This window comes from Abramis brama (genome assembly GCF_963993115.1).
Source record: "Abramis brama genome assembly, chromosome: 12".
Classification (NCBI taxonomy): Eukaryota; Metazoa; Chordata; class Actinopteri; order Cypriniformes; family Leuciscidae; genus Abramis; species Abramis brama.
The window spans coordinates 21,139,275-21,161,468 of record NC_139974.1 but is presented as its reverse complement, the minus strand read 5'-3'; the positions used below and the strand labels follow the sequence as shown (position 1 = coordinate 21,161,468).

The 22,194-nt window shown below is 39.0% G+C and overlaps 2 protein-coding genes across 16 annotated transcripts in view; one reads left to right on the top strand and one right to left on the bottom strand.

Annotated features, from left to right (window-relative positions):
* LOC311094232 (uncharacterized protein) overlaps positions 1-21,239 on the top strand; it is a 184,497-nt gene extending 163,258 nt beyond the window's left edge. For both annotated transcript variants that reach the window (XM_084132041.1, XM_084132040.1), the window contains exons 2-3: positions 10,163-10,222; positions 13,276-21,239. In XM_084132041.1, coding sequence (XP_083988167.1) covers positions 18,533-19,945 — 1,413 coding nt within the window. In that variant the 5' untranslated portion in view covers positions 10,163-10,222; positions 13,276-18,532 and the 3' untranslated portion in view covers positions 19,946-21,239. The remainder of the gene's footprint in view (positions 1-10,162; positions 10,223-13,275) is intronic.
* thrb (thyroid hormone receptor beta) overlaps positions 1-22,194 on the bottom strand; it is a 519,521-nt gene that overhangs the window by 205,714 nt on the left and 291,613 nt on the right. The window lies entirely within an intron of this gene.

The window sequence follows — 22,194 nt, the reverse complement described above, 5'->3', positions numbered from 1 at the left end:
ATTTATGGCGAGAAAAGAGAAACACGAAGTGGTATAACTTCTGCATACATTAACTGATCTTGATGAAACTTCACCAGTGTGTTCGTGGTAAGAGGCCGATCAGATGGATGTAACTATTGTGAGTCAAAGTTATAGCGCCACCAACTGGCAGCAGGAAGTGTGTCACTTTCAAAATGCTTTTGACAAAATGGGGGGGTTACTTTTACCCACAGTTACAAAAATCAGTACATATATTGGTCTAATCGAGCCGGACAAGTTTCTAATTTACAGTCATTAGCTCTGACCAACAGGAAGTCAGATATTTTGGTTTGAATGTGGATTTATTTGCAAAATCGGCCTCTGAATTTTATATATATATATATTTTTTTAAAGTGACAAGACAGAGAATATTACTTGTCCGATATATATATATATATATATATATATATATATATATATATATAATATAAATATAGCTGCGAGCAGCGATGGAGGGCCTAAGCCGGTGACACCGCCACCCCGGTGCCTTTAGTGTAACTAAAGGCACCAGGGTGGCGGTGCCACCGGCTTGGGCCCGCAATCGCTGCTCGCAGCTATATTTTATTATTATTCTTATTTTTTTGTCAACCTTTCGGGCACTTTTGGGGCCCTTAACATGCTCGAAAACTCTTGAAACTTTGCACACAGGTCAGAACCCGCGGCCATCAGGGCCGGGCTAAAGCTGGTACCCGGGCGTGGCAGGGGGGCTCAACAGCGCCCCCTGGAACAGCATCCAAAAACTTGGTCCATAAATCAAACACGCTTGCATGTAATAATATGAAACTCGGTACACATATAGATCTCATTGGGCCGAACAACTTTCATGCTCTAAGTTTTATGCCAGCCCAACAGGAAGTCGGCTATTCAGGGTTGTTTGAAAAACGCATGCTGTGGAATTTAATGTACTCCTCCTACAGAATTCATCCGATCCCCACCAAACTCGGTCAGCATGAAGTCAAGACATTGAGGATGCTAAATTGCGGACGGATTTTTGATATCTCGAACGGTTTGGCCGTGGCGAGGAAACGAATTTATGGCGAATAATGAAAACAGGAAGTGTGTTATAACTCCTGCATACATTAACTGATCTTGATGAAACTTCAGCAGTGTGTTTGTGGTAAAAGGCCGATCACATGGATGTGACTATTGTGAGTCAAAATTATAGCGCCACCAACTGGCAGCAGGAAGTGTGTCACTTTCAAAATGCTTTGAAATCACCCTCTTATTTTTACCCGATTTGCTTCAAATTTTATGTGTATAATGTAGACACACGGCAGATGTAGACCTGTGAAAGGATTTTTGATATCTTTAATACTGTTGCCATGGCAACGCTTCAAACTTTAATATTCTCTTTTGATGCTTTTGAGACTCTTAACATACTTGAATTTGGATGAAACTCGACAGACACATCACATTTATTAGCCCCTAGACATGTGCAAAGTTTCAGAAACGGGCGTGGTGAGGGGCTCAGTAGCGCCACCTTTAGTCATAAGTGGGGGGGTTAGTTTTATCAACAGCAACAAAACTTGGTATGTGTATTGTTCTCATCAAGACGGACAACTTTCTAATTGACATTAACTATCTCCGACCAACAGGAAGAGAGATATTTTGGTTTGAATGTGGATTTTCTGAAGAATTTTCTCTCCCTCTCTCTGTGTCTCTGTGTGTGTGAGGGGAGGGGGGGATTTGACTATTGCTTTTATATTGTTAATCAAGGTTTCAGGGGCTTTTGGGGTCCTTAACGTGCTCAAAAACTCTTGAAACTTTGCACACAAGTCAGAACCCCCTGCCATCAGGGACGGGCAGAAGCTGGTACCCGGGCGTGGCTGGGGGGCTCAACAGCGCCCCCTTGAACGGGGTTCTAAAACTTGGTCCATATATCAAACACGCTTGCATGAATTAATATGAAACTCGGTACACATATAGATCTCATTGTGCCGAACAACTTTCCCCCGGTCAAGTTTTACGCCAGCCCAACAGGAAGTCGGCTATTATGGGTTGTTTGGAACTTTAATATTCTTTTCGGATGCGTTTGAGACTCTTAGCATGCTTGAAATTGGATGAAACTCGACAGACACATAACACTTATTAGCCAGTAGACATGTGAAAAGTTTCAGAAACGGGCGTGGCAGGGGCTCAGTAGCGCCACCTTTAGTCAAAAATGGGGGCTTAGTTTTTCCTAGAATCACAAAAATCGGTATGTATATTGTTCTCATCGAGCCGGACAACTTTCTAATTCACAGTCATTAGCTCAGACCATCAGAAAGTCAGATATTTTGGTTTGAATGTGGATTTTCTGGAGAATTTTCTCTCTCTCTCTCTGTCTCTATGTGTGTGTGTGTGTGTGCAGGGGGTGGGGGGGATTTGTCTATTCCATTTAATCTTTGTTTTTCAAGGTTTCAGGGGCTTTTGGGGCCCTTAACATGCTCAAAAACTCTTGAAACTTTGCACACAGGTCAGAGCCCACGGTCATCAGGGCCGGGCTGAAGCTGGTACCCGGGCGTGGCAGGGGGGCTCAACAGCGCCCCCTTGAACACGGTCTGAAAACTTGGTCCATATATCAAAAACTCTTGCATGAATTAATATGAAACTCGGTACACATATAGATCTCATGGGGCTGAACAACTTCCGCACTCTAAGTTATTAGCTCCGCCCAACAGGAAGTCGGCTATTATGGGTTGTTTGAAAAACGCATGCTGTGGAATTTGATGTACTCCTCCTACAGAATTCATCCACTCGCCTCCAAACTCGGTCAGCATGAAGTCAAGACACTGAGGATTCTAAATTGCGGATGGATTTTTGATATAGCAAACGGTTTGACCATGGCGAGGACACGAATTTATGGCGAGAAAAGAGAAACACGAAGTGTTATAACTTCTGCATACATTAACTGATCTTGATGAAACTTCAGCAGTGAGTTCGTGGTAAGAGGCCGGTCAGATGGATGTAACTATTGTGAGTCAAAGTTATAGCGCCACCAACTGGTAGCAGGAAGTGTGTCACTTTCAAAATGCTTTTGACAAAAGTGGGGGGGGTTACCTTTACCCACTGTTACAAAAATCAGTACGCATATTGGTCTCATCGAGCCGGACAACTTTCGAATTTACAGTCATTAGCTCCGAGCAACAGGAAGTCAGATATTTTGGTTTGAATGTGGATTTTTTGGATATGTCAGACTCTTGAGTTTTTAGCTACTCCTCCTAAGTGGTTTATTTTATTCACACCAAACTTTTTCAACATGATAAAAATACATTAAAGATATATATATATATATATATATATATATATATATATATATAAATATAGCTGCGAGCAGCGATGGAGGGCCCAAGCCGGGGGCACCGCCACCCCGGTGCCTTTAGGTAACTAAAGGCACCGGGGTTGCGGTGCCACCGGCTTGGGCCCGTAATCGCTGCTCGCAGCTATATTTTTCTATTATTATTATTTTTCTTTTTGCCTTTTTGACACTTTTGGGACCCTTAACATGCTCAAAAACTCTTGAAATTTTGCACACACGTCAGAACCTGCGGCCATCAGGGCCGGACTGAAGCTGGTACCCGGGCGTGGCAGGGGGGCTCGACAGCGCCCCCTGGAATGGTGTCCGAAAACTTGGTCCATAAATCAAACACGCTTGCATATAATAATATGAAACTCGGTACACATATAGATCTCATCGGGCCGAACAACTTTCATGCTCTAAGTTTTACGCCAGCCAAAAAGGAAGTCGGCTATTAAGGGTTGTTTGGAAACGCATGCTCAGGAATTTGAAACACTTCTCCTAGGGAATTCATCCAATCGCCTCCAAACTCGGTGTGCATGGAGTCAAGGCATTGAGGATGGAAAATTGCCAGGGGATTTTTGATATCTCGAACGGTTTGGCCGTGGCGAGGAAACGAATTTATGGCGAATAATTCAAACAGGAAGTGTGTTATAACTTCTGCATACATTAACTGATCTTGATGAAACTTCAGCAGTGTGTTCGTTGTAAGAGGCCGATCACATGGATGTGACTATTGTGAGTCAAAGTTATAGCGCCACCAACTGGCAGCAGGAAGTTTGTCACTTTCAAAATGCTTTGAAATCACTGTCTTATTTTTACCCGATTTGCCTGTGAAAGGATTATTGATATCTTAGATACTGTTGCCGTGGCAACGCATCAAACTTTAGTATTCTTTTCGGATGCTTTTGAGACTCTTAGCATACTTGAAATTGGATGAAACTCAACAGATACATCACACTTATTAGCCAGTAGACATGTGAAAAGTTTCAGAAACGGGCGTGGCAGGGGGGCTCAACACCGCCCCATTGAACGGGGTCTGAAAACTTGGTCCATATATCAAACACGCTTGCATGAATTAATATGAAACTCGGTACACATATAGATCTCATCGGGCCAAACAACTTTCCCTGAGTCAAGTTTTACGCCAGCCCAACAGGAAGTCGGCTATTATGGGTTGTTTGGAGAACGCTTGCTGTGGAATTTGAAACACTCCTCCTAGAGAATTAATTCAATCCCCATCAAACTCGGTGTGCATGAAGTCAAGACATTGAGGATGCTAAATTGCGGACGGATTTTTGATATCTCGAACGGTTTGGCCGTGGCGAGGAAACAAATTTATGGCGAATAAGGGACACAGGAAGAGTATTATAACTTCAGCATACATTAACTGATCTTGATGAAACTTCCGCAGTGTGTTCGTTGTAAGAGGCCGATCACATGGATGTGACTATTGTGAGTCAAAGTTATAGCGCCACCAACTGGCAGCAGGAAGTGTGTCACTTTCAAAATGCTTTGAAATCACCCTCTTATTTTTATCCGATTTGCTTCAAACTTTATGTGTATAATGTAGACACACGGCAGATGTAGACCTGTGAAAGGATTATTGATATCTTAGATACGGTTGCCGTGGCAACGCATCAAACATTAATATTCTTTTCGGATGCTTTTGAGACTCTTCACATGCTTGAAAATGCATGAAACTCGACAGACACATCACATTTATTATCCAGTAGACATGTGCAAAGTTTCAGAAATGGGCGTGGTGAGGGGCTCAGTAGCGCCACCTTTAGTCAAAAATGGGGGCTTAGTTTTAAGTAGAGTCACAAAAATCATTATGTATATTGTTCTCATCAAGCCGGACAACTTTCTAATTTATAGTCATAAGCTCTGACCAACAGGAAGTGAGATATTTTGGTTTGAATGTGATTTTTTGGAGAATTCTCTCTCTCTCTGTATCTGTGTCTCAGTGTGTGTGTGTGTGGGGTGCGGGGGATTTGTCTGTTAGGAGAGATTTGCTTTTATAATTGTTTTTCAAGGTTTCAGGGGCTTTTGGGGCCCTTGACATGCTCGAAAACTCTTGAAACTTTGCACACAGGTCAGAACCTGCGGCCATCAGGGCCGGGCTGAAGCTGGTACCCGGGCGTGGCAGGGGGGCTCAACAGCGCCCCCCTTGAATGGGATCCGAAAACTTGGTCCATAGATCAAACTAGCTTGCATGAATTAATATGAAACTCGGTACACATATAGATCTCATCGGGCTGAACAACTTTCGCACTCTTAAGTTATACGCCAGCCCAACAGGAAGTCAGCTATTATGGGTTGTTTGGAGAACGCTTGCTGTGGAATTTGAAACACTCCTCCTAGAGAATTAATTCAATCCCAATCAAACTCGGTGTGCATGAAGTCAAGACATTGAGGATGCTAAATTGCGGACGGATTTTTGATATCTCGAACGGTTTGGCCGTGGCGAGGAAACAAATGTATGGCGAATAATGGAAACAGGAAGTGTGTTATAACTTCTGCATACATTAACTGATTTTGATGAAACTTCAGCAGTGTGTTCGTTGTAAGAGGCCGATCACATGAACATGACTATTGTGAGTCAAAGTTATAGCGCCACCAACTGGCAGCAGGAAGTGTGTCACTTTCAAAATGCTTTGAAATCACCCTCTTATTTTTACCCGATTTGCTTCAAACTTTATGTGTATAATGTAAACACACGGCAGATGTAGACCTGTGAAAGGATTATTGATATCTTAGATACTGTTGTCGTGGCAACGCATCAAACTTTAATATTCTTTTTTGATGCTTTTGAGACTCTTAACATACTTGAAATTGCATGAAACTCGACAGACACATCACACTTATTATCCAGTAGACGTGCAAAGTTTCAGAAACGGGCGTGGTGAGGGGCTCAGTAGCGCCACCTTTAGTCAAAAATGGGGGCTTAGTTTTACCTAGAATCACAAAACTTGGTACGTATATTGTTCTCATCGAGCCGGACAACTTTCTAATTTACAGTCATTAGCTGCAACCAACAGAAAGTCAAATATTTTGGTCTGAATATGGATTTTTTGCTAAATCAGCCTCTGAGTTTTTAGTTACTCCTCCTAAAAGGTTTATTTTATTCCCACCAATCTTTTTCAACATGATAAAAATATATTAATGATGCTAAATTGTAAACGGATATTGAATATCTCAAACGGTTTTGCTATGGCAAGGGATTAAATTAATGTCAAAAAGAAAGCAGGAAACATCTCATAACTTCTAAAAATGTAATTATACACCATTTATTTTTATATAAAATTATACAAATATTAGAACTAAACCCATTTTATTGTGTTTTTGCAATTCAAGGAGTATGAAAAAGTTAAAAACAGGCTATTTAGTGCTATTTGGTTCAACAAAAAAGCAAACATAGGGCTATACTGCCCTCTTGTGTCCAAAATGATATCAAAATAGTATATAAAACGTTTTACTAGGTAGGCCTATTGTATTTAAATATAAATTTATTAGGTATATGACTGTGAGGATATTTTCCCATCGGTTAATCGACGTGTGACACGAGCGGGTGCTTTTAAATCGCTAATATAAAAGTGAAAGTAAAAAACGGACGTCCGCACGGACATTGATAATACACTAAACCGCCATTAGGTGTCGCCAGGCGACCATCTTAATGAGCGAGTCATTGATTCATTCGTTCAAACGATTCGTTCGAATGACTGAGTCATTCATGATTGAGACAGATGTTTATGGATTGACCATTGAATCTTTGAGTCAACCGATTCTTTTCAAAATGCTGAATCATTCAGTAATGAGAAAACAAGTTGCTGTGAGATGCGCGATGGTTCTGCTGTGATCTTTGTTTAACTAGTTTTGCTGCTGAAACAGAACAAAAACAGTCAATATTGCATCTAAAATGTAAGTGACTTAATTGTAACTGTTTATTAACCTGTTGTATGAAATCAATGTCACAGTTTCAATCATGATTGTATTCAGGAAATAGTAGCCTACTCGTCAAGTGAGGTTGCTTAACTCTATCATATGTTATAAAATATATAAAAACTCCATATTTGTAATTTTTATAGTCAGTATGTTGTTAACTGGGTTGCTTTTTTGTGTGCTGCGCTCATTTGTTTACAATTCTCCTGGAGAAGCTGCATGAGCCTCAGGGTAACCTTGTTACCATTGATCAGTAATACATTTATTATTAACTACTGATTGCAACTTAAAATGAATGTAATGAAATTAGAATAATCTCTCGTTTTAGTGATTCCCAAGTTATTTTTTTGTTATTGACGTTCTAATCAGGCTATACTCTGGTCGGGCAAGTAAAATTCTCTTTCAGGTAGGCCTATTGTATTTATATATAAATATATTAGGGATGTGACTGTGATAACATTTTCCCACCGGTTAATCGACGTGTGACACCGCTGAGGGCTTTTAAATCGCTAACTTCAAAGCGAAAGTAAAATACAGACGTCCGCACAGACATTGATAATGGTGCGGAGTAGAGCGAGCATTTTCAATGTGTACCTATGGAAGTAGGAATGAACTAAAACATTTTATTTATGTTTTTATGTGTCCACTGTTCAACTGCAACCGCGTCACACACACACACACATTCCAGAATTGCAATCTTGACATCGCAGCCTGTTCATTATAGCCCTAATACAATATAATAATAAAAATAGTCAACCTAACATATACGAATTACACTGCTCTGTTTAAATAGTCAGTAGTACAATTTGTACCATTCACAGTAAGCAGAGCTCCACTGTGATGTTTCCAAGCACATTTTTGCGCGTGTGAAGAGGATGATTTTTTCCATCGATATTGGAACACGAGTACAAAGCATATAATAAAGAATAGTTTAGCATCCAAATACATCGCAAATATTGAAACATTTTTATTCTAATGAGAGGGTTACGTGAGAGCAACATGGCTTACTTTCGTTTTTATTTTTACATTAAATTTAAAGGATTTGTTGTGGAATATTTTGAGTGTATCATAAAATCAGAATAAGGTAAGACAAGTAATATTTTCTGTCTTATATATATATATATATATGTGTGTGTGTGTGTGTGTATATATATATATATATATATATATATAGATATATATATAGATATAGATAGATAGATATTTATATATATATATATACAGGAAGTCAGCTATTATGGGTTGTTTGGAGAACGCTTGCTATGGAATTTGAAACACTCTTTTCAATTTAAATTAATTAAATCGCCACCAAACTTGGTTGTAACTATTGTGAGTCAAAGTTATAGCGCCACCAACTGGCAGCAGGAAGTGTGTCACTTTCAAAATGATTTTGGCAAAAGTGGGGGGGTTAGTTTTACCAACAGTTACAAAAATCAGTACGTATATTGGTCTCATCGAGCCGGACAACTTTCTAATTTACAGTCATTAGCTCTGACCAACAGGAAGTCAGATATTTTGGTTTGAATGTCGATTTCTTTGCAAAATCAGCCTCTGAATTTTTACCCACTCCTCTTAAGTGGTTTATTTTATTCCCACCAAACTTTTTCAACATGATGAAAATACATTAAAGATGCTAAATTGTGAACGGATAATACAAAATCTCAAACGGTTTTGCTATGGCGAGGGATTAAAGTAATGTCAAAAATGGAAACACTAAAAGCCTCATATCTTCTAAAAATGTAATTATACACCATTTATTTCTATATAAAATTGTACAAATATCAGAACTCTTTTTTTTTTCAATTTAATAATTGTTTAAGTTTAAAAACAGCCAGAATATTTTTTTAGTCCAAAAAATAAATAAATCATGTCATTTATAGTGCTATACTGGCCTCTTGTGTTCAAAATCAGGTAGGCCTATTGTATCTATATAAAAATATACTAGGTATGTGACGGTGAGCATATTTTACCACCGGTTAATCAACGGGTTAATCAACGTTAATCAATGTTGTGGAATATTTTGAGTGTATCATAAAATCAGAATAAGGTAAGACAAGTAATATTTCCTGTCTTATATATATATATATATATATATATATATATATATATATATATATATATATATATATATATAAAAATATAGCTGCGAGCAGCGATGAAGGGCCAAAGCCGGCGGCACCGGTTTAGGTAACTAAAGGCACCGGGGTTGCGGTGCCACCGGCTTGGGCCCGTAATCACTGCTCGCAGCTATATTTTTATTTGTATTTGCAAAATGAAGCTGTGTATTTATTTCTGATTACCTGAACATTTTGGCTTTATTGTTATTTTGTAAATGATCTTTGAAAAGTTTTAAAAAAAACTGACCAGCCAATTATGGAAGTGTGTGATTGGTGTTTATATTTCTTCAAGCTTGACAACCTTATTGCCTTTTTGATAACTTTCTATGGCTGCGTTTACACTTTTTGACATTAACATGCGACCTGTATCTGGAAGTTGTCCACTTACACATTTAAAAGGCAAGTGTAAACGTGCTTCTTTATTTGCAATCAATTTCCAATCAGTACACACTTCCATAATTGGCTGGTCAGTTTTTTGCAAACTTTTCAAAGATCGTTTACAAAATCGTATTATAGATTAGGCTAAAGATGATAGATTTATTATAATGATAGAATGATGATAGATGATACTCTATTATTAATAGAGTTAAGATGTTTAATTTGTATCATCTTTTCTCTTAATCTGGTGTCCTGCTTCAGACCTAATTTAAATTTATGCAGGAAACAGAAATCCGATCAGTTATCCAGATACAGAGGCTACTTAATGTGAACAAATGTAAACGCGCCATGCCTGACTGATATATAAATATGTATATATGTATGTAAATCTCTCTTTTTTTAAATATTAATATTTGTTGTTTTTCAGACCAGCTGCTATAGAAGAAAAACTGAAATCTGAGTGCAGTGACAAGCAAAGAGTAGAGTAGTAAGTATGGTTTAATCTCATATCACCTCTGTTATAGAGATTTTTGAATCAGGCTTATTGAAAGGCGATTCGGTCAGTCTTGGTAGGAAAATGTTAGCAAAATGTCCATTTCAGGTGTCTAATTTGTGCTCATTCATGTAAAAACCTGTTTATTTAATTGATTTTTGGGAAAGTCATTTGTCCTGGCTTACAATATTTTACACAACTTCTAATTTCCTTAAATCTTTTTAACAGAGGTGAAGTGTATGTGTTTCTGTACATCACTTTTTTTTGCTCTCAAAGTCAAAGGGGGCTGACTAAAACATTAATGCTAAAAATAAAGATTAGCATTTGTTGTACATTATGGGCCCTATTTTAACGATCTGAAATGCAAGTATCAAGCGCAAAGCGCAAGTAACTTTGTGGGCGGGTCTTGGGCGCTGTTGCTATTTTCCCGGCGGGATAAATGACTCTTGCGCCCGACGCAAATCTAAAATGGGTTGGTCTGAAGTAGCTTCATTATTCATAGGTGTGGTTTGGGCGTAACGTGAAATAAACCAATCAGAGCGTCATCTCACATTCCCTTTAAGAGCAGCGGATTCCCTTTAAGAGCTTTTTCCATAGCGGATTGCTATTGTAACGGCGGATTTGCCAGGCGCGCGCCAGGAGCGGTTCACAGCCAAGGAGAGCAACGCTCTCGTCATGGCCGTAAAAGAGAGAAGTTACATTGAAATGGAGAAACCCACCCAAATTAACTTTGGTTAAACAGGCGTATGATAATTTGGGTAAATGTGTAAGCTAGATGTATGCTTTTATAATAAATCGTCTATCTATTTATCTATCTATCTATCTATCTATCGTAATAATGTATGATTTGCAAAAATGAAAACTGCTGCTTCTGTGTAGATGAGAGAATCAAAGTGTATGTGCACATGCTACATTGATTATGGCCAAGAATGCGCCCTTAAAATAGCATATGAATAACATGCGCAACGCACCACTGACTTTAAACTATTTTTTCCTGGTTAGTGGCGCAATTGTTTTCTAAACCTGCAAAATAGCATGACGGAACGTTTGCGCCGGAACACGCCTCCTTTTTTGCGCTGAACCGCCCAGGGAGCGCAAGTTCATTCCCTAGTTTAGCGACGTGCTTCTGGGGAGGGAAAAGCGCGCTTTGCGTGGGTGCAAAATAGGAATGATACATGCGTCGGTGTACAAAGTCAATTGCGCTGGGTGCAAGATAGGGCCCTATAATTATTATTCTTGTTGGCTGGGTATACTTTTTCAGTTAAACAGTTAAATTGCCCTTTTTTGCTGTGATACAGTGACATACCATGTAGACTTCACAGTTGTTCAAGAGATATTTTATTAACTCCTTTTCTGAATTACATTAACATTTTATATTGAATGTCTACTGTTAAAATATGAACTAAGCATTACATGCCATGTTAAAGAATTCCATTTTTACCAGGCAAAAAATACTTACAATTAAATGTATTAAAGGAGACATATCATGCTTTTAAATCGTTCCTTTTTACATATAAATCATACATTTGTAGTCTATATAAAGCGGAACTGCAATGCTTGGGTCTGAATTCCTCATTATTATAGCTCCACAGGCCCCTTTTCTACCCCTTTTCTGATGTGCGTCTGAGAGCAACTCGTTTTGGTGCGGTCTCTTTAAATACAATTGAGACACTTCATACCCCGCCCCCTCTCCAGGTTGCAGAGGTGACACTCGGTTCAACTCCACCCCGTTCGGCCATTTTTGTAGTTTGGTAGCAGAGATACGATTATCTAGCGGCACAGAAATGTTTTATTCACACGTTATTAACAAAATGTCAACAACGGAAGACTTGTCCAGCCAGCCTTACATGTTCGAGCCAGAGTCGGAGCCGGAGCGAGATGAAAATGAAGACGACGAACCTGCAGAACAACGTCTTCATATGGAAGTATCGCAATGGTGTGTTACTGTATTTACACATGAAACTTTGGTCTTCCGACCTTTTACCACCGTGTCCATTTATTTTGATTAATATGTGTGAGGGAGAGAGAGCAAGAGAGTATCTAGTTTGGAGACGGTGAAGTCTTGTTTACACTTTCGCCTGGCTCCGAAGAGAGAGAGTGCGCGCGCGCGACCGGGGTCTCTCTCTCTGCTCGTTCTTTCAGTTAAACATGCGCCCTGTCCTATTTTTTACAATCTATGGCCCTGTCACAAGCGCTGCAGTTCATCTACATTAGACGGTGTAATGAAGCGTGTGGGTTATTACATCCAACAACCGAACATTTTAACTTACCCTCTCGTAACTTCTGCATCCTTGAGCTTGGACTACAAAATTGCAGCGAGAAATAAAAATGGCGGATTGCTCGAAGTGGTGGGCCGGAAGTCAATGTCCTTATTTGGCAGTTCTGCTGCAAATACTGTGACGTAATAGTTCAAAAAACGTCATAGAGAACAGAAAAATCGGAACAGGTTGAAAAATATGACCAAAACAGAATATAAAGATATCAACGAAGCACCTAAAGAGAATAATTTCAAATTTTCTGTACTTCTAAACACTCCAAATATACAACAAAATGCATTTAAGGGCTAAAAAAGTGGATTTAGCATGATATGTCCCCTTTAAAAATGTACTTAAGTATGTTTTTAGTACAAAACAAATGTACTTTAATGCATTTATAATACATTTAACAGTACGTCTTTTTCACCTTGTATGTACAACAGAGGGAAATGTCAAAACATCATCCTGTGTTGTAATAAAAAACGTCTAGGTTACGACCTCTGTTCCCTGAGAACAGGGAATGAGACACTGCATCGATGACGCTATGGGGAACACCCTCCATGTGAACCGGTGTTTGAAAAGCTGTACAATCACAGCAATAGAATTTGACTGGTGACAGCCTATGACACTACTAGTGCGACTCAGAAGTATTAAAGAGGCGCCTAGAGAACATCGTTCCCCAATAGCATCATCGAAGCAGTGCAAGTTCCCTTTTGAAAGGGAACAGTTACTTTTTTAACAGAGGTTAATTTTGCTTTAATATAAAAAAAACCTCTTTTTCCCCTTTCACAGACACTGTGATCAAACAATTTCCAAGACATCTGAGGTGCGAGGACTGATTCGAAGGAAATGCAACAAGGCAAACTCAAAGACCAATCACTCCAATTCACTTGAAGGATGAATATGGTTTGAGTTTTAACAGCATTGTAACTGCTTGCAGCTATTAATGACAGCACTTTATTGACTGTAGTTAGGTTTATTGACTCAAGTTAGTTTTTTTGTTGTTGTTTATAATACCTTTGCAGATCACTGTATTTTATGTTAATGTATTTTTTTTTTTAGTTTACATATGCTGCTGTACTGATGTACACTGGGTGTAGTACTTTAAAGTTTACTAGCTTTCAAAGTGTGTGTGTGTGTTTTATACAAATATTTTTTACTGTGTTTTACGGAATGATAATTTTTCACTGTATTTGTAATACATTAAAATATATTAGTTTCATACTGAATGGTTTTATAAAAATGTATTTTTATTATACTAATAGTGGCTCTTATAGTGTTCTTCTAATACATTATTAATAAGCTGATATTATATTTAAAATATACTGGTGTAACAACTACACCACAAATCAATCTTCCAGAATATTAATTCAAACAGAATATTAATTCAAGATTTGGTCAGGACTTCTATCCTCATCCATCTTGTCACGGGATCCAGGCGCTGACCAGTCTGACTAATTACAGCCCCAGCACTAACACATAACTGGTCAAAGCTAGCTTTGTTGCCAAATTACTGATTGGTTAAGAGAAAGACAGAGACCAAGGCATCACACAATGAATCATTCACAGTCTCCAGGAAGTCTGCGGACCAACGACTTTTATTGGTCAACTTTGATAGTTTGCAAGACTGATCGATACCAGCAGATGTTACTGAACCCCCACAACATTCCTGAACCCCTCCTCCTTGAGGACCTCTGAATGACCAAACCAGATTTCTCTTTTCTCTTCAAACCAGAGAACTGATTCTTACCAATAACTTTACATAAAATCATTCGAGAACAATTTTCAATGGACTTAGGATCAGACATCACGCAATTACAGAATTCGATGGTGTTTTACGTGTGTTGTTTCACCTGTGTGTGTTTTAATATGCTTTGATCCCATATAATTCATGTAATGGTTATAACTATTAGAGGTGTGAATGAAAGTGTGTACTGTTTCATATCAATGCTATCTTACGAACACAACTAGCAAGATGGTTGGAATTAAATCTGTGTAAAATGTTTCATATTCTGATAATTAGAAATCATGCCTAAACTGTTGCATCTGGTCTTTTAGTTTCATTAGAGAAACCCCCCAGGGAAGACATGATTTATGACTTTGCAAACAAAGCAACAGTCAGGACTTCATTGGTAGGGTAACAAACCTTTTTTGTTTTAAAAACCCTTTAAAAACCAGCGCAGAGCGTTGGGGGGTGGGAAGTTAGTTCGTTCAAAATGTTCTGATAGAGAAGAGCTCTCAACGAGTGCAGAACAAGGACGGAGACGGCAGACGATGGTTTAGTAAACCATGTAACGTTAACAGACGAGCAGATCAACCCAAATTAAGATCAGATGGGTTAGATTCCATTCCAGTCATCTAGCTACTTTCCGTATCTTATTTTCTTTCTTTCTTTGTGTTATTCTTTCTTTTCCGATTGAAAGTCTCGGTTTTAAGTTAAGCTTTGCTGCAAAGTTTCGGTCCACGATTCACGGCAACGCACGCTTTCAACTTCAAAGACCTTCAACCATCCGGCATCCACACCACAGACATCTATCCAGGCACGAGGAGACCATAACCAACGAACAAACCCCTTTGACGCTGACCAAAGGAAGTCCCAAAAGGAACGCAAAAGCAAAGACGCAAGTAGACTACCTCCAGACTTTTAAGCTGAAACTGGTGTTTTGATAAGTGTAATAACCTGTCTAAGAAACGATAGAAGGGTTAAATTAATGATTGATGGTTCGTTCAGGTCATGTCTTACAAGTGCATATAGAAATTCGGAATTTTCTTCCTCTTACCCTTAAACTCATTCTTTCCAAACTCATTCTTTTTCTTTTATTTCTTTCTTTATTTCTTTCTTTTATTTCTTTCTGTAACTAGTATGAATGTGTGCGTGTGGTTGTGTTAGATATTTTAGATGATTAGCTTTAGGTGTTAGTATATAATCAATAAAGTATTGTTTGCATTTGAAAAGAGATTGCTTGTGTACTGCTTATCAAATTTATTGTCTTAAACTTCGATCTAAGTTACCGATGCTTTTACCCGTGGTTATTTTTTTAATTTATTGTTAGCTGGGGATTGATTCTTTCTTGGCCAGGAAGATATTATATTTCCTAGAGTTAATACTTGTTTATGCTTTCTGTTCATTGGATGAACTGATAAAATGATCATACTATTGATTCTGCTACAGTAAATTCTGAAAATAATTAAAGATAATTAAAATATTAATTATTGATCATAATCCGTTATGAATAATAATTAAATATTCATAATCAATTATAACCAGTTATTATTGATTATTAATATTTCATATAGAGCTAATTTGCTTACATTTATTGGTGGAGAATGTGGGCAGTTTAACCTAAAATTGTAAGCATATACGAAGTAATTATATTTTCATATGCGGAGGAGAGATCCGAACCTCCGAGTCTGTGTGTGTGACGTATGCAGCGCGCCGCGCGTGCACCCTGTTTGAATGAATGTCTGCTGAGTGAATCCACAGAGAGAGCTGTTACTCTAGTCTGGCCTGTCTCCCTATTTTATTTTAATTTTATTTTCAACTGCAGTAAAATAACCCAAGATATAAGATCTCACACAACGATAAGGTAACAATTGAGCGTGTCCCTCGATTCTGAAATACTTTAATTATAGTTTAAGACGTCTGCGTGTTCCAGAGTCTTTAGTTTCAAATAGCCATAACGTTATGTGTGTTTGCATCAGTCAGAGAGCTGAATGAAATTAAAACTGCAGTAATTAAAATAACCATATAAGAACGAATATTCTCCTCACAGAGCGATGAGCGTGTTTCTATAAGTTATTCATCTGATTCATCGTGCGTGTTCCACGGTGATCCGTGATAAACATCATAGAAAGATATATATTTGTCTGGCAGTGCGAGTTCCACTCCTAGGACGAATATTCTCAGTTAAGTTTTATTTCTCAGGATTGTCAGTGCGTGTCCCACTAGTACCATTCCCGTGAAAAACTATAACTGTTAAGCTTATCTGTTTGTGTCTGTTCAATGAATTTTCGTGTAAACACTGCGTGTGTCCGAGTGTAGTTGAATAGGAATTATTTATAGTTGTGTAACTTGTGTTCAAGTAAAGCTTGACGTTGAAACTTAACCAACAGTGAAGAACCCTGTTGTTTTTGTGTGCTCAGATAACACAGAGACGATCCGCCGAGATCGCTATTGTTCCATCTATTACAGCACAAAGCTGTCCTTTAAAGTTAATCACTTGTAAACAACTGAGTGAAGCCCCACGTCGTAAAGCAGCTACAAGTGGTGTCCTTTATTTGTATTTTTGAAATGCGCCGACATTTCACGTAATATGATCGACGTGCATATTCTTTGAACATTGTTGAAATGTGCCGACATTTCATGTAACATGCATGAATAACTGTTTACAAAACTGCAATTCACAAGTTCGCCCACTAGAGTTTGTTTTGTCGCCATAGTTACAATCGTGACCCGGAAGTTTTAACCAACGCTTCCGGGGGGGGGGGGGGGGGCTTAACCCTTAGCTAAGCTAAAGCTAAGCTAGGTAGTTGTTTACATTGAGGCCTAACCCACATGCTAAAGCATTATTTACGGTTGTCATTAGTATTAACATCAGTGGTTAAATACAGTGTCTGTTTGAACAACGTTAAAGTGATTTAACCATTTAAACACCTTGATTTTTACACCTGTTGGTCTTTTCTTCTTTCCTATTTTACCTGTCTCATACTTTACCCATATTTTTCTGTGAAAAGGAAATTTCGGTTCACAATTATTAATTTCATTTACCTGCATTTTACTTGAAGAGAAAATACTGGTTTATGATTATTAATTGTCAAATTCTAATTCGATTTAAAAAAAAGGAAATACTAAATTAAGATTGAAGTTTTATTTTCCTAAACAGGTAATTTCTAATGATTTCTCGATTTATTTTTTAATAAATCTAATTTCATAATTTTTCCCAATTTCTAAATCTCTCTCTTAGATTTAATCACTTCAGGTGAATACATTTTGAACTTTGAAAGCTTGGGAGTAACACACCTGAGCCTCAACAGGAGACATTGGTACCTCACTACAAGTTTCAAATAAATCAGAGATAACCCTCTCTTACAAAGTTTTATTTTTGAATGTTAAGTTGTTGGCAACTATCAATTCTATACTCGTAGTTCGACAAAGGCTCCAGAGCCATTTGTGGATCCAATCTCCTTCCCTCCTTTCCTCCTTACATCCTTCCTGTTCTGTCCTGCTTTCCCATTCTTCACATTTGTAGGTAACAAACCTGGAAGAACCATCAATCGAGTCTAAAGAAAGAGAAAGATAATCTTTCCAAAGAAAACAATCATTAGGCATTTGATTTTGATCAAACCCTCTCTGTTCTCCATACTCTCCCTGCATCTGTAAACGCAATTTACAATTTGACATCTTATCCAAGATCTATTAACAGAGACAAGTGTTGAGCAACCGTCGCCTTCAAAGCATCCCAGCAGAGCTGTAAGCGGTCCAAACTGAAGGTGTGTCAATCCTGTCAAACTTAGAAAAGAGGTATCAGCATTAGTATTGTATTATTTTTCCTTGTAAACATAAACAATAATATTGTTTACCTTTCTGAAAATAGATTCTCTGTGATAGGAAGCATTTACGAGAAAAATAATATTTATCCTAGTTAAGAACTTTCTTTCTTGTTTTTTTTTTTTTTATTGAAATTGTTTTTAACCTCTCTCTTTTTCCCTTACTCAGTAAATGTGACATAGTCCTCACATCACAAGTTGAAACCAGCTTTTCATTGATAGAAAATATTTATAAAAAAAAAAAAATATTTATCCCATTGAAAAAAAAAAAAAATCCTTTCAATTGAGATTTGTTTTAACCTTTTTCTCTCTTTCCCTCACTTAGTTGAGTGACAAAGTTTCCACATCACTAGCCTACCTGTCTACACTGAGACCAACACTTAGACATTACAACACTTCACTATTGTTGTATAGTCACTGAAACGACACTTAGCTGTTCAACCACACACAGGCTTACACCCCACACAGATCTGTGTCAGTCTCTTCACCCCAGCGTGCCAACATGCCGTGGACGACAAACCCCACTGCCCAAAGGGACGACGTGGACGCCATGCTCAGAGGCATTACAGACTGCCTCACACCAAAGACAATTGAACTGTTATTATTTTTAATAATAATCATAATTCTGAGAAGATTCCTGACACATGATTCAAGCCAGAATCAGAACCACAACCAAGTGGAACTAACCAAGATTATCTGTTCCCTAAGCAATGCCTTCACAGCCCAGCTGACACTAAGCGACAAGCACATCACCCACCTTCAGGAGGAGCTGACACGTGCCCAGAGCCGCATGGACAAGCTGGAAGTGAAAGTCCAGGACGACTTCAAGCGTCAGACCACTGAATTCCTGACAGAGCTGATGCACACCCAACGCTGCACAGACCAGCTCAAAGCGAAAGCTCAAGTGCCTGACAAAGTGGAGCAAGAAACAAAGAACCAAGTTGACAAGCTCCCAGAAGCCCTTGCAGTCACTGAACGTGACAAACGAGAATTAAAGACTGTCCAGAAACACCTGGTAAACCAACTCCAGTCTGCTGAACATCAGCTAGAGAAAGCTAAAGCTGACATTAAAGATAAGAACTCTGAAATTAATGCTCTGAAAGACCACCTGGAAAGGTGCAATGCTGAAATCGACCATCTGACCCAACAGCGAGATGACGTCAACGACGAGCTCTACGCGGTCAGAGATGAACTCCAGCACATTTTCCAACAGAAACCAGAGCCAAGAAGGGAGAGACCTCCCTCAGCATCACCACTGCCGAGCAGGACAGAGTCCTCCATCCAAGAACTGCCATACAGTGAAAGAAGTGAATGGCCGCAACCCAAAACATCACCAGCCTTCACCACAGAACTGTTCACGGCCAACAAACAAAGAGAGCTCATCCAGGCAGACTCCAGAGCTGCACAGGCGATGACCTTTAAAGATCTCAACAAGCTGGTTAAGAATATCACTCAGTTCAACCCGAACTCCACGGAGGGCCAAGACATTGAAGCCTACATCCGAGATATCAACTTCCACCTAGAGGTGAGACCACATGTGACTGACAGAGACAGGTTTTACCTCCTCAGATCGACATCCGGTTCAGAGGTACGAAGCTTCCTGGACCGACAACCTGCTCATGTCAAGTCAAACTACCAGCTGCTATGTGAGACACTGATAAAAGAATTCACAGGCCCAGAGTCGGAACATGGTGTGTTAATCGCCTTGGAAACCAAACAAGGTCGACACGAGACTCCCCAAGCCTACTACCACCGTTTTCGACAAGCCTTCTTTGGTGCACATAACTCACCTGAACAAGAAGAGGATGTGAACTTCAAAAACCTCTTTCTGAGAAACCTGCACGTGATGATGATTAAGTCATCATCTTGGTCTCGAGGCCTGCGCAGACACAATGACAATTCAACAGTTACGTGACCTGACCCACAAGGCCCACATCAAACAGAAGATGTCCTCAAAGAAAGGTTTGAAAACATCCACAGTTTCAAACTCCTTCAGCCAAGACACAAGCCTTGCACTGGAAGACAACCAGTGGCACGGCAACACCACAGTTCTTCGTAAGAAGCACAGAGAACGTGACTCCCATGCTGATGACAGATACCACACCAACCACATGGAAAAGTCATGGGACCAGCCACGCTTCTCAAGTAACCCGCCTCGGCACCACTCAGTTAAGCACAGCACTGAGTGTGCCCAAGAACAAAACAGTTTACCCTCAAAAGACATGGAGCAACTAATGAGGCGACTGGAAGTGTTCCTAGAAAACAGGCTGAACACGGAAGACCACCGATTCATCTGATACACCTTCATAATGAAGATGACAACCACTTGTTCTACAACAACACAGAACAAAGTGGTCTCTCACAGTCAACCACTGACAAACACCCAGAGGTACCAGAAAACACCATCCTGGCTACCCATCACTCATAAAGAAACCACCCAACGAGCTCCAAACTCAAGAACCATGTGTGTGCTACAGCAACAACAGTAAGCACAGAAGGTCAGAAAGTCTGTCACAACCAGAAGGCATCATCTGAGGAATGCAACAACGGAGACAAAGTTTTGCACCACAGCTTCACGCATCCATGCCAAACTACCTCCCCATTGTCTGCCAGAGAACTTCCTGCCTTACTGGTTTGACCCCAGCAGATCACAGAAGATCCCTTTTCCAAGGCAAAGAGGCAACAAGCTCATCAAAGCTAAGCCATCAAGCAAAGGGGGGGGCGAAACAGACTGAAACAGATCTGACCATACATACATACATACCTGCATACATGCACTACACAACACCCCTAACATACTCACTAACATACAGAAGTTAACCGCCTCTACTGTGCAAAACATTCAACAAACATGTTTTCCCCCACAGGTAGAAACTAACTTCAGAAACTAGCTTAACAACTTAGCTACACTTACCATAGGAAACATGGCAACTAACTACTCATCCAACAAGTACACCTGAGAACACCTCTCATTACATCATGATCCCTGACACCTTAGCTGTGCAACAGTAGTTACAAGTCATATCAGGAGGAACACTCAACTGCTTTGTTTATAATATACGTAGTAATACGTAGTATAACTGCGTAGCGCTTCTGGGTTGTACGTCACACGCATCACACACATGACCAGTGTCGGCCAATAGTGAGCCTACGTGTGACGTACAACACAGATGCGCTACGCAGTTATACTACGTGAAAAAACTCGAGGCCCAGAGAGAAGGAAATGAATAGTGGAATAAAATCGTTATTTTTGTTGTTTTTTGCGCACAAAAAGTATTCTCATCGCTTTATAAACTTAAGATTGAGCCACTGTAGTCACTTGGACTACTTTGATGATGTCTGTATTACCTTTTCTGGACATGGACAGTATACCGTACATACATTTTCAATGGAGGGATAGAAAGCTCTCGGACTAAATCTAAAATATCTTAAACTGTTCCGAAGATGAACGGAGGTCTTACGGGCTTGGAACGACATGAGGGTGAGTCATTAATGACATAATTCTCATTTTTGGGTGAACTAACCCTTTAATAGTGCCTTTCCTATGCTCAAAAGTAAATAAAGGGACACTCCACACAAAAATTTAAATTCTCTCATCATTTACTCACCCTCATGTCATTCCAGATGTGTATGACTTTCTTTCTTCAGATGAACGTAAATGTAGATTTTTAGAAAAGGTAATTTTTGGGTGGAGTATTGCTTTAACATAAATAACAACATAACACATCAACAATATATATATATATATATATATATATATATATATATATATATTGTAATTGCACACTTTGATATTGATCTGTTTATATATATATATATATAAACAGATCAATATCAAAGTGTGCCGAATTAATAAAAAAGTCAACTGTGCAGTCAAAGGTGTGTGTATATCGACTATTTCCATGTGGCTCATCCAGACAGGATTTAGAGTTGGGACTATACATCTCATAATTAAGTAAAAGGTATGAGATGTAGTGTTATATTGTAAATCCACAGCATGGCCTTAAGTGCCTTAATGCTTTTATAAAATAGTTACTGTCATAACACCCTGCTATGCTGCTAGGGTGTCAGTGCTGGTGCCTTTCCTCTGGTTCTGAATGGCAAAATTAGTTCTGCACCCTCTCACAGACAGTCTGATGCATATTGCACACAAAAATGACAAGA